Source organism: Asterias rubens, chromosome 9, assembly GCF_902459465.1.
Source record: "Asterias rubens chromosome 9, eAstRub1.3, whole genome shotgun sequence".
NCBI lineage: Eukaryota > Metazoa > Echinodermata > Asteroidea > Forcipulatida > Asteriidae > Asterias > Asterias rubens.
The window spans coordinates 13,075,963-13,088,546 of NC_047070.1; the positions used below are offsets into that span (position 1 = coordinate 13,075,963).

General features: G+C 38.9%; 1 protein-coding gene across 2 annotated transcripts in view; it reads right to left on the minus strand.

Annotated features, from left to right (window-relative positions):
* Positions 1-363: 363 nt before the first annotated feature.
* Positions 364-12,584, minus strand: part of LOC117294730 (anaphase-promoting complex subunit 4-like) — a 38,140-nt gene continuing 25,919 nt past the window's right edge. The window contains exons 15-22 of one of the 2 annotated variants that reach the window (XR_004519570.1): positions 12,130-12,375; positions 10,354-10,457; positions 6,489-6,590; positions 5,774-5,866; positions 4,738-4,926; positions 3,448-3,550; positions 1,343-2,664; positions 364-1,264 (exon numbers count right to left, since the gene is read on the minus strand). Coding sequence is in view for 1 of the 2 variants with exons in the window: in XM_033777243.1 (XP_033633134.1) it covers positions 2,494-2,664; positions 3,448-3,550; positions 4,738-4,926; positions 5,774-5,866; positions 6,489-6,590; positions 10,354-10,457; positions 12,130-12,375 (1,008 nt within the window). In the remaining variant the exon portion in view is untranslated. Of the gene's footprint in view, positions 2,665-3,447; positions 3,551-4,737; positions 4,927-5,773; positions 5,867-6,488; positions 6,591-10,353; positions 10,458-12,129; positions 12,376-12,584 lie in introns of both variants that reach the window. The other variant, XM_033777243.1, reaches the window with a different exon arrangement.

Here is a 12,584-nt window from a genome sequence, read left to right on the forward strand (position 1 = left end):
GCATAAAAAAAAATAAAAAAAATGCTATGTTGGCGTAACGGGCCGCCCAAAATAGGGTAGCTAGGTAGGGCATTTTTTTTCCCACTTCCAGCAACGAATGTTTTTAATTGTTTAAGCCAGTAGTATACACGATAACAACAGAAAACAAGGCTACACACAACAAATAGTATATTTTTAAACTCTTATTTTTATGTCTTTAATAGATTTAAATCATTAAATTTCTTCCCTTGAAAAGATAAAAAAATCGAGTCGGCCGTATTTTTAGGGTAGGTCAGGTTACGCCAACAAAACTTTTTTTTTAAAAGTGTGAACAGATGGAACGTTCTTGATGAAAATACTGTGACAGTCAACAAGTACACTGTATTCAGCTGAAACTATCACAGGTGACTTTTATTGTATCACAGGTGTCTTTCTTTTCTTAATATTGCTGCTTATAATTAAGTATTTTACAGACAGCCACCATTACATTCAACTGAACAAGATGGAAAGTGAAAGTAACAATAAATCATTTGTAGTTCTCATTTTAAGGTCTTATTGTTGTGTAGAACCCTCAGAAAGTATCTGTAAAGGGTCGTAGGAATTGAAATAACAAACCAATAAAGTTCACAAATTCATGCAAGTAAATTAATGGCAATGCTTTTAGATTGTAAGTTCAAGCTATGATCATTATGTGATTCAATCACACATGAAGCTGCTGTAGAGTCAATAACTTCTTCTTTTTAATCTTGTGGTTTATAATGTTGAAAAAGTTAGGTGCGAATTAATCCAATTAACAAAAATAGTTTGACTGCTTCTCTAGCGTTTGCCTCAGTTTTAAAGAGACTGTAAAGCGAATGAAAACAATTTCACACATGGCAAATACTCCTATGATTTCAATTTCAGATACAATTTATGAAAAATACATTAAAAAGATTGAAGTATTTTTGTACAAGTTGTCCTGCTATTTAAACATAGTGAAAAAACTATCTTGCCGTTAGGAGTACACAACAACCTACACGCTTTGCTTCAGAGCATAGGTACAAAATGGAATTGTTTAAATACTCAATTAATTTTTATTTTATTAACAGTGTGTGTTTTTGGAACAGTTTGCCATATCAACTTAAAGTTCAATAAGCTGTTCCATATAAAAACAATTCTTTGTTCAGTGTTAATGTTTCTACCTTGGATGTCCCAAACCAAATATCTGAATTGATTGAGTCAGCATGATGTTGTTATTTAAATAACTTGTATAATCAGATTAGGAACATCAACAATCTTGAGAGACCTTATGCAAGTGATGCCATTTGAGTAGGGCGCCCTCAGCTAGAGAGGTCAAACCTGTACTCCGTGAGTCTTTAGAGACCTTATGCAAGTGATGCCATTTGAGTAGGGCGCCCTCAGCTAGAGAGGTCAAACCTGTACTCCGTGAGTCTTTAGAGACCTTATGCAAGTGATGCCATTTGAGTAGGGCGCTCTCGGCTAGAGAGGTCAAACCTGTACTCCGTGAGTCTTTAGAGACCTATGCCAGTGATGCCATTTGAGTAGGGCGCTCTCGGCTAGACAGGTCAAACCTGTATTCCGTGAGTCTTTAGAGACCTTATGCAAGTGATGCCATTTGAGTAGGGCGCCCTCAGCTAGAGAGGTCAAACCTGTACTCCGTGAGTCTTTAGAGACCTTATGCAAGTGATGCCATTTCAGTAGGGCGCTTTTGGCTAGAGAGGTCAAACCTGTATTCCGTGAGTCTTTAGAGACCTTATGCAAGTGATGCCATTTGAGTAGGGCGCCCTCAGCTAGAGAGGTCAAACCTGTACTCCGTGAGTCTTTAGAGACCTTATGCAAGTGATGCCATTTGAGTAGGGCGCTCTCAGCTAGAGAGGTCAAACCTGTATTCTGTGAGTCTTTAGAGACCTTATGCAAGTGATGCCATTTGAGTAGGGCGACCTCAGCTAGAGAGGTCAAACCTGTATTCCGTGAGTCTTTAGAGACCTTATGCAAGTGATGCCATTTGAGTAGGGCGCTCTCAGCTAGAGAGGTCAAACCTGTACTCCGTGAGTCTTTAGAGACCTATGCCAGTGATGCCAATTGAGTAGGGCGCTCTCGGCTAGAGAGGTCAAACCTGTATTCTGTGAGTCTTTAGAGACCTTATGCAAGTGATGCCATTTGAGTAGGGCGCTTTTGGCTAGAGAGGTCAAACCTGTATTCAGTGAGTCTTTAGAGACCTTATGCAAGTGATGCCATTTGAGTAGGGCGCTCTCGGCTTGAGGTCAAACCTGTATTCCGTTCTACAGAAGTATTTTTTTTTCATTGTATCATCCTCATTGTTAAAATGGTGGCCTGATGACATCATTGCTTAAGGTCTATTTTGTACATGCTATAGTAAAATAACATAATAAGGGAATCAACAGTAACCCTCTTTTTTAAACCACTCGCTCCGTATTTGAAGTCTAAAGCTTCTTTTACATGCATGCAAAGACTGTACATAGCTTACATGTAAATTCTGCTCTTGTAAAATGCTTAATGTGGCAATTCTATATTCTCTTTGTTACTGTCACTTTCATCTTGCCTTGTTTCTTCTATTCCTACATTACTTGCATCTAAGAGACTTCTCTCTGACAAGCTTTCATCTTCTCCATCATCTTCTGCATCCATATCAAATAGTCGCACTCTACGCCGATTGCAAAATAACTGCAAACAAAAAACACAATAATAAACACTCACAATATCAATTCAGTGAGTATTAAAAAACATTGGTCATTTATATTTGCAATATAATTAAACCACATAATGGACCAAATTTGTCCATAGTTACTCAATGTGGGAGGTAATGATTCACCACATTCCAATTCTTAATGTAAAGCTGTGCAGTTGACAGTCAGTGGCTGGTGTTAATTGTTGATTATTTTTTAATAAACTGTTAGACCGTGGGATGATTGCTTAAATTGTTCAAAACCGTAGCCCCCACTTTGGGACCACGTAATTTTTGTATGTAGGTATGAAATAAAATACAGAAAATCCATTCCTTGTTGTTGCTTGGCGACAATCCAGCACCGAATCCCGAAATGAAACAATTACGGCGACAAATAGTGATCTAAAAACCCTCGGAAGCCTGCGATGTGGATGACTTCATTCAAAGCATTATTGTGTTTTGTTCCCACACTGTACCACTAAACATACAGTGTAATCCTGTAAACCCCTGAATAAAAGTATGACAATTTCAAGCTCGTTCGATAAAACTATAAGTTATCACACAAGCGCGAGGTGAATACAAAAAAAATAGCGCGTCTGCGTCTCATATCCAACTCGGCTGCGCATTTGACAATAACAATTTATTGAGGCCTGCAGGTATTAAGGTCTGCAGGTACTGAGGTCTGCAGGTTTCGAGAAATAGAACATATATTATTTTTATTATTATTATTATTATTAAGCATTTAGGTACGCTATATTAGGATTCACAGAATGTAAACTCACCACACATGATACCTTCCTAGAACCACTAACAGCAAATATACTCGCTTTGATGTTATCGAGACGTCGACAGTGGCTAACGTACAATCCAGCATCAACTTTACTTCTGTAAAAAACATTTGCTGAACATTATATTGAAAGCAACATATTGAACGGTTTCATCCATCAAACTAAACGCTAAACAAATATCTAAGTTGATTGTCTGCTCTATAAAAAAGTTCAAGTTTGAATGTGTTTTAATCTTTAAGGCTCAACCAATTTAAACTCTAAGCTTACTTTTTTGTAGACATTATACAAAAACTAATATTCTGAGATGTGTTTCAGGCTGAATTACTGGGATTTGTGAGAAAATTGTCACCCAATAATTTGACACAATAAAACAAGCATATTAGGAGAAAACAAAATACCCCGCTTAGATTAATCTTATTTTTTGATAGTTGGTGCAGTTTTCCCATTGTTTGGAATTTGTTTTAAGCAAGATTCACACTGGTTTTGTACATAATTTCAAAGGGAGGACAGCTCCGCTCTGTCAAACACCTTGGTTCGAATGGGAAAACACCCCATACACCCAGCTCTATGGTACATACACTCTGTGGACATTCACTTGTTTTGTGCACCATCCTCAATACTTGGTGAAAACCCCACGTGGTATCAGTGTTTCAAGTCCCTACATTGTGTGGATCTCTTTTGATCTCAGGTCCAACTGTACTGGAGGACTTGAGGCAGTTCTTAAACATAATATGACCACTTAAATTTCACATAGTGATTACATGTATATCACTGTATATATGAAAAAGTCCACAACCCGTTAAGGTATTCCAATATCCGAGCAGAGTTTACTCTTCAAAACGTTGAGACTACACCCGCTCTTTTCAGAGAAAAGAGATTTTATACATAGTTGTAAATGCAAGTTTAATCTAAAAATCGTATCCATTGTTATCTATTGTTGGGGTGTCGTGGCCGAGCAGATAAGAGCATCAGACTCAAGTTTTGGTGGTTAAGTCATCGGGATGTGATGGGTTCAAATCCCAGTTGTGACACTTGTGCCCTTGAGCAAGACACTTAACCATTGTATCTCTCTACCCAGGGGTAAAATGGGTACCTGTGAGGGCCGAGATGGTTCTTGTGAATGATTAGCTTAGAGCGCGGTAATTTAAGCACCGTGTGTCATCTCCCCAGGGAGCTGAGAAAGATTAAAGGATCGTTATTGGCCCAAATGCGCTACACACATGATACATTGTTTTTATTATTATATATTATATATTATAACATGAAAAGACAAAAATAACTTACATTTGTGGTCTTTGATCCAGAGGTACATCTTGTGAAGTAAGAGGCAAAAATGTGTGATCGGCTAGAGGTCCTAATGGAAGCTGGCATACAACTGCCACACTGTCTGGCCCACTCCATTGTTCTTGTAGTAACACAGTCAGGGTATGGTCATCAAAGAATGCTGCATCTAACACTTCATGCTGGTTACATCTAATGTTTAAATGGACCGTAATGGATTGTAGTAAACAATTCTGACAATGCGGAAAGTCAAATCCTTTTCAAACTAGCGAACAATGCAACCATGAAATTATGCATCTTATTGTACAGCTTATTATTTATCACATACACCCATGAGAACTGGTGAGAACTGTAAAATAAAACCCGCATTCCTCACTAAAAAACCATGACAAGGCAGCCAAAGATTATAAAATTTGGCTTGCCAAAAGTACTTTATATTTGTCACTTTACCAGCCTTGCCAGTTGCCATCACAACCCTGGCTATAAATAATAGGTATTCTATTTTTCACTTGACATAACCAGTACTTGATTCTATGAATCATTTTTCTATTTTTAACTTTGTATACCATCACTTGATTTAGTTTACAATAAACAAAGTAATACAATTACAATTAGGTTGTTTTGTTAACTTGGGTGAGATCTATGGTTGTACAGCAATATAAGGATGAATGACTTTTGATTACTGGCAATCCTTAATATTGACACAATAGGGAAACCGCCAATATAAGGCTCAGCGGCAGTAGAATAAAGCAAGACAGTTCTCTAAGAACAAACTCTACCTGGCAAGTAGATACACACATGGTGCTACCGCAAACCAAATATACATAATACCTCACCATGCAATGCCTCAAATCCTATAAATATAAGGCTAGATACATTGTAGCTAAGTTGGTAGAGAGCTGGCACATAAATTTGGAGGTCTTGGGTTAAAATCTTGTTCTAATCAATTTGTTGCTGTTCACCACAAAATTTTCAATAAAGTGAATATGTATGTAACATGACAATAAGATATGAATTAGGTGTGAGAGATGTATCTTACCTGTTAGAGTACTGAGAAGCAGTGCTATCATTAGCATTACTAGCACCAAGAACAGAGAAATACAAACAGATAACTCCAGCTTCATACTGCGCCCTGTGTACATATCAAACAATTGAACAAGTTATTATACACGGTCACTAAACTAATACAAGTTGATTGACTGCCTCACAGTACCACCTACATGTAATGAGGATTTAGGGTTTGAACACCAAGGCCCAATACATCCACAGAGAAGATCAAGGCAATTGCCTCCACAAACAAACTCATTGCTTTAGTGCCCCTTGAAATGTTCCAGTATAATTTCTCTCATAGAGGTGCCTTTACTCAGGGGAAAAGCCTTGCTACATACCAATCATACAAATATGTCCATGAAACAATAGTTAGTGGAAATTGAAGTTTGCAGTGACTCTATTGACAATGTGATAACATTGATTGTAAACTGATGTGGGTAGTGACTCTGAAAAAAACTGATGGTGTCACAATTAAATGTTTTTGATAATTTTTGTTTGAATTTATTTGTCCTGAAGACACTCAAAGAATACTGATCGAAATGACAAGTTTTTGCACCACATTTTTTTTGCAGAACCACCACCACCATGTGCCTAGAAGGCAACAAGCATTGAATATTGATCGATGTGTTCTAATCCTGGAAAACCCCAGGCCCATTATCCTATCCTCTAAAAAAAAGTTGAAATGCTGAATGAAACCACCTTACCCTGCTTGATGGTTGGGTTGTCGTATCAGATAAATAACCTGAGTTGGTGCTTGATGCATCATCAATACAGTATAAAAACACGGCATCTCAGTATGGCAGTATCTGTCACAAAAAAACATTCTAAAAGAGACTAGACATGTTTTTTTAGCTTAACAAACACTGGGGTTTCTGTTGTTGAAGACAACATGACATGTCATTACACTCAACAACTATTTTAAGTTGGTCATAATACCAAAAAGAAATCTTTAAGCTCTTGGAAGATATTGATTTTAAATTTTAGAGCTTACAAGTAAAGGTCAAAGAGGGTCATGTTTTTTAATTACGAGGTAGATGTTAAAACTCTGTGACTTATAGTTCAGAAGATATTAATTTTGTAGATGTTACACAACCAGACTTAGGCTAAATTTATGAACTGACTACACTTCAATAACTAATTATTACTCACCATCATATTACTTGTAGTTAAATGCATTCATATACAAAAGTACAATGACTTTCCATGCATGATAGGGTGCTATACAAGTTCACCAGTTTTTGTATGCTATGTCAGGAAAATGTGGTGACATCTTCAGATAGGTAATGAAGGAATTAATTTTATATATCCATACTTTACACTAGGGGACTCTAATGTGTCCTGAAATGTGTCATTAACAAAGTTCTTATAAGACTACAATACCTGTATTAACTGTATAACATCATTACATACATACATACATATAGGGCATTTATATAGCGCCACTACGTCAAGAACGCAGCGCATTAGATAGGATATAGAGAATGTTTGATACACTTCGTAAATGTTAGAAGAGAGTCGGATTTCCTGATTGAGGGGGAGAGTGCATTCCAGGTGTGTGGAGCAAAATGTGAGAATGTGCGACTTGAGGCCGACTTAAGAAGCTTGATTGAGTTAGGTTCCATGAGGCGAGTAGTGTCGGATGCTGAGCGTAGACTTGAGCGCCCAGGCCGATTGAGAGACAGGCAAGAGGATAAATAGCCAGGAGCTGTGTTGTTAAGGCATTTATACACATAAACCAAGATCTTGAAGGTTATCCTCTCCCTAATCGGCAGCCAGTGAAGATCTTGTAAGTATGGTGTGGCATGGTCATGCTTTGGGGCACGACAGACAAGTTTAGCAACCCAGTTTTGTAGCCGTTGGAGTCGCTGTATGTCTGTTGAGTTGGACCCAAACAGCAAGGCATTACCATAGTCAAGCCTGGTAAGAATCAGAGCACGGACATCTTCTGATTCTAGAGATATTGCGCATCTGGTAGTTGAGACCTTTGCACAGGGATGTTACTTGAGCATTCATACTCAAGGAAGTGTCAAACACAATACCGAGATTGCGCACACTCTCAGAGGGCTGGATGATCTTGGTACCGATACGGAGAGTCACTGCAGGCAGGAGGTGCTTAAGGTGATCAGAGATTACCACAAGGAACTCCTCGTTGAGCTTGAGCCTGTTGACAATCATCCAAGACATGATCTCATCAATGCATGTCGACATCTGTGAGAGTGCAGATATCATGGAATTGTGGTTGCCGGGGTCGAAAGAAGAATACACTTGTATATCATCTGCGTAGATGTGAAACTGAAGGTTGTACTTACGCAGGATGTTGCCAATTGGAGTAATGTAGATGTTGAACTGTTGGGGCCCCACTATCGATCCTTGTGGTATGCCATATTTCAAGTCAAGACGTTGAGAAAACGAGCCGTCAATACATACACTGGTTGTTCTTCCAGAAAGGTAGGACCCAATCCATTTGAGCACATTACCCTCCAATCCCATTTCATCCGCGAGCCTGTTTAGCAAGATGCGGTGGTTAACGGTGTCAAATGCCGCACTGAGGTCTAACAGGGCCAAAAACACACCTTTGCGCCTAGAAACAAGTTCCATGATGTCATTTTTGACTTTCAGCAATGCAGACTCGGTGGAATGTGCAGGCCTATATGTTGATTGTAATGGCTCTCTGAGGTTGTTAACAGTCAAGTATCTAGCAATGTTGTTAACGGCATGTTTCTCAATGATTTTAGACAGGTAAGTGATGTTGGATACTGGCCGATAGTTCTTTAGCTCATTTGGATCAAGAGATTGTTTCTTGATGACAGGAGTGATGATGGCATGCTTCAGTGAGTCTGGGAAGGTGCCGGAGTTGATAGAGCAGTTAACAATCTGAGTTATGACGGGAACGAACATGCGTACATTCTGCTTGATGAACCATGTAGGTATTGGGTCCAGCAGACATGATTTAGCTGGAGTCTTCATGATGTATTTCTGAATGTCAACCGCGGTAACATGATCAAACTCGGACATTGTGCAGGCAAGTTCATTAGTTCGAGGTTGCTGTGGTTCAGGGATCGAATGAGAATTAGCCAGTTCTATTTCTATTTCAATGCCATCATAAATTTTGGCAACTTTACCCGCGAAGAATGTAGCAAATCCGTTGCTAAGTACCTGAGCAGAATCGTAGGTAGGTAAAGTCTTGACAGGTTTGTCAAAAGAGTATTTACTTTCTTGAAGACTGTCTTGGTGTCAGCCCCCTCAAGCTCTTTCCTGTAGTGATCTTGTTTGGCCTGGTCCATCATGTCATTTACACGTTTGCGCTGATCCACATAGAGCTGTCGATGAACCTGAAATCCTGATTTCCTCCAGTTTCGCTCATGTTGACGACGTTCTCGACGTGCCACGTGGATTTCATTGTTGTACCATGGTTGGCAAGGTCTATTAGAGCGTACAGATGTCTTAAGAGGAGCATGACAATCAAGAGTTTCTCCGATGGAATTTTCGTAGAGGTCAACAAGCTCCTGAATATTTGAACAGTTTCGGGACTGAAAACGTGGCAGCAAATCACATTTGAAGGATTCACAGTCGACTCGATTTAGCTTGCGTGTGGTAACTGTTGTTTTCACAGGTTGTGGCTTTGTTAACTGAACTGTGCAGCTAACAACAAAATGGTCAGACAGCAGTGAACATATGTGGCAGTCAGTAATAAGATGATCACTTTCCCTAGATATTACAAGGTCCAAGGTATGGCCAAGATCATGGGTTGGGCCAATGACATGCTGAGTCAAACTAGCACTCAAGACAGTAGTCAGAAAATGTGAAACGTCACTCTTTGTAGGGACATCCACATGCAGATTAAAATCCCCTGCTATGATTAACTTACTGTTCAAAGAGTTCACGAAGTCCACAAATGTATCAAACTCCGAGAGGAATTCTGCAGTTGTAAAGCCGTTTCTTGGGGAGGGTGGGGGTCTGTAGATTGCAAAGTAGTACACACTTGTCTGTGAAACATGCATGCTCGAAGGTTCGGAAATTGTATCCAGTAGTGTAGGATCGCAGACCAAGTTCTTCCTTGAATATAACTCCCAAGCCACCACCAAAGGAACTCGAACTGCGTGGAAGGCTCAAGAATTTGTAACCAGGTGGGGTAACTTCACCGATTACAACCTCGTCACGTTGGGAGAGCCAAGTTTCGGTTATTATCATCAGGTCGACTGAGTTCTCAAGAATATATGAAGAACACATTGTCGTCTTATTTCGTATGGAGTGGGCATTGCAAAGGGCAAAAGAAATCTAGTCACAATCTCTGCTGTCCTTGGAGTCAATAGACAATTTAGAATGTCTAATATGAGCGCTTGTAATTCTTCTTCTCGTAGGCTTTTGAGCATGCAGACCCAACGACTTAATAACTTTCCAGTCGACTTGATGTCTTATTGTCAAAGTATGAGCCCAAAGATCCTGGCCTTGATTGAAGAACCAACCCCACTCTCCTGCTATACCCTCAATGAGGAAGTTAAAGTGAGCAATGCAATAATGTAGTGTTGTTCCTTGAAATGTTGATTGAGTTAGGAAAGAAATACTCACTTAGATACAGTAAGAGGCTGATGAACCTCACTGCTTTCTTTAGGTGTGTCAGGAGTGTATAATGGCAACAAATCACAACATCTTATCGACCCTCCAACAGCAACCTAGCAAATAGTATATCAAAACATAGGATCATCACACAACATCTTCTGAGGAATCAATAAATACTGACTGGAATGAGAACACCAGCTATTTAAACTGTTTAAACGACCTCGCCTTAGCAGTAAGTTGAAACTACGATCTGGAACAGCAATCAGAGACCACCAATGTGTTCCATCTGAGATGGTGAATAATAATAATAAATAATAATAAGACTTGTAATGCGCACATATCCACCCTGCTGGGTGTTCAAGGCGCAGAATGTATTGTTTTGTCTTAGTTTAATGGCATCTCAAGATCATTATATCATTATTTGGTCACCTTCTTTCTACGTATTGGTCAAACAGTAAATTATATGTGCTGTCATTTTAATATTGTTGAACAAAACCAGTACTTTGCAGATTGAAAGTTGTTACCTATAATCTCACTGCTTCTCTCATTGAAAAAGACAATGAAAATAGCAAGGAAAACCTAGCAGTTTCAATGTCAAAGCTTTAGTTTATGGTTACTGACATGTACATGTACTAGTTAGCTGTAGACAGAGCATGGTTCTCAAAATCTGTTTCAGATGCATTGATTGGTAGCACCTTTTATAACAAGCATCCATAGGTTCAGCCCCGTGATTGGTTTAGGGTAAAACCATGTACACGCAATGCACTGGACCAGTCTCAACCAGTGTACTATAACTGTTGCAACAGTAGTTTCTTGGTACATTACATTTATACTATAATAATCCTTAACGGTCATCTTGGATTAAGGGGGCTGCCATGTTTTCACATTGAGTGGTGCCCGCACTCTGCTGATTTGATGCGTCCTGGGGTCAATTTCAGGATGCTTTGGGGTACCCGTGGGATCCACCAGGGGCCCTTTGTGATGTCACAGTCAAAATGCGAGCGTACAGTAACTTGGCCCAATTACACAACTATAACAGTAATACCAGAAGATTGAAGAGATGATGTCCCATGCAAATGTCTACAAGGTCCTTAGCCCCCCCCCCAAAAAAAAAAAAAACCGTGTGATATATGAAAAACGTGATATATTTAGTTATATATATATCTAGCTACCAGATAATCTCGGTAGTCTAGTTGGTAAGACACTGCTCTAGAATTGCAAGGGTCGTGGGTCTGAATGCCAACCGAGTTATATGCCTGTGATATTTTTTTCAGGACTCTGGAAAGTACCGAGTATACAGTGCTAACACACATTGGTGTATGGGTAAAAACCCAAATTAATATATTAAAGGCAGTGGACACTATTGGTACTACTCAAAATAATTGTGAGCATAAAAACTTACTTGGTAACGAGTAATGGAGAGCTGTTGATAGTATAAAACATAGTGAGAAATGGCTCCCTCTGAAGGAATGTAGTTTTCGAGAGAGAAGTAATTTTAACATAAATTTGATTTCGATACCTCAGAATTAGATTTTGAGGTCTCAAAATCAAGCATCTGAAAGCACACGACTTCGTGTAACAAGTATGTTTTTCTTTCATTATTATCTCGCAACTTCGACGACCAATTGAGCTCAAATTTCCACAGGTTTGTTATTTTATGCAAGTGTTGAGATACACCAACTGTGAAGACTTAGACTAGTCTTTGACAATAACCAATAGTGTCTAGTGTCTTTAAATATGATTTGACCATTTGTTATGTAATTACTTTGAGATTAAACTACTTACGGCTGGTTTACTGAGGGCAGTGTAGATTGATTCTTTCATGGATTCAAATAACTGTACAAGTGATTTATGTGGTTGATGTTTGTATACAAGCTGACTGCTATTCAGGTTGGGACTTGTTGAGATACAGGACTGCCAGGATTCAACATTAACTGATGAAGTCAGAGGAAACTGTAGATCTTCCCTTTTCAGATATTGGCCAACTCGTTCCAAAGTGAACCCAGATTGCTTCTCTAGCTGGTGTGAACCCTATCATACAGGTAAATAGAAAGCATTCACAGAACTTACTAACGGTATAGGGACTCCAGTAATGTAAGTATCAAGTTTAAGTTAAATATGTTTTCTTACTTTAGGATCTGGTCTTATATTACCACATTATGTCTGGTCCAAATAAACCTACGTGTACAAACAATATAATGAATGCAGTTTTTACTAATCCATAAAAGCATTTTAAAAAT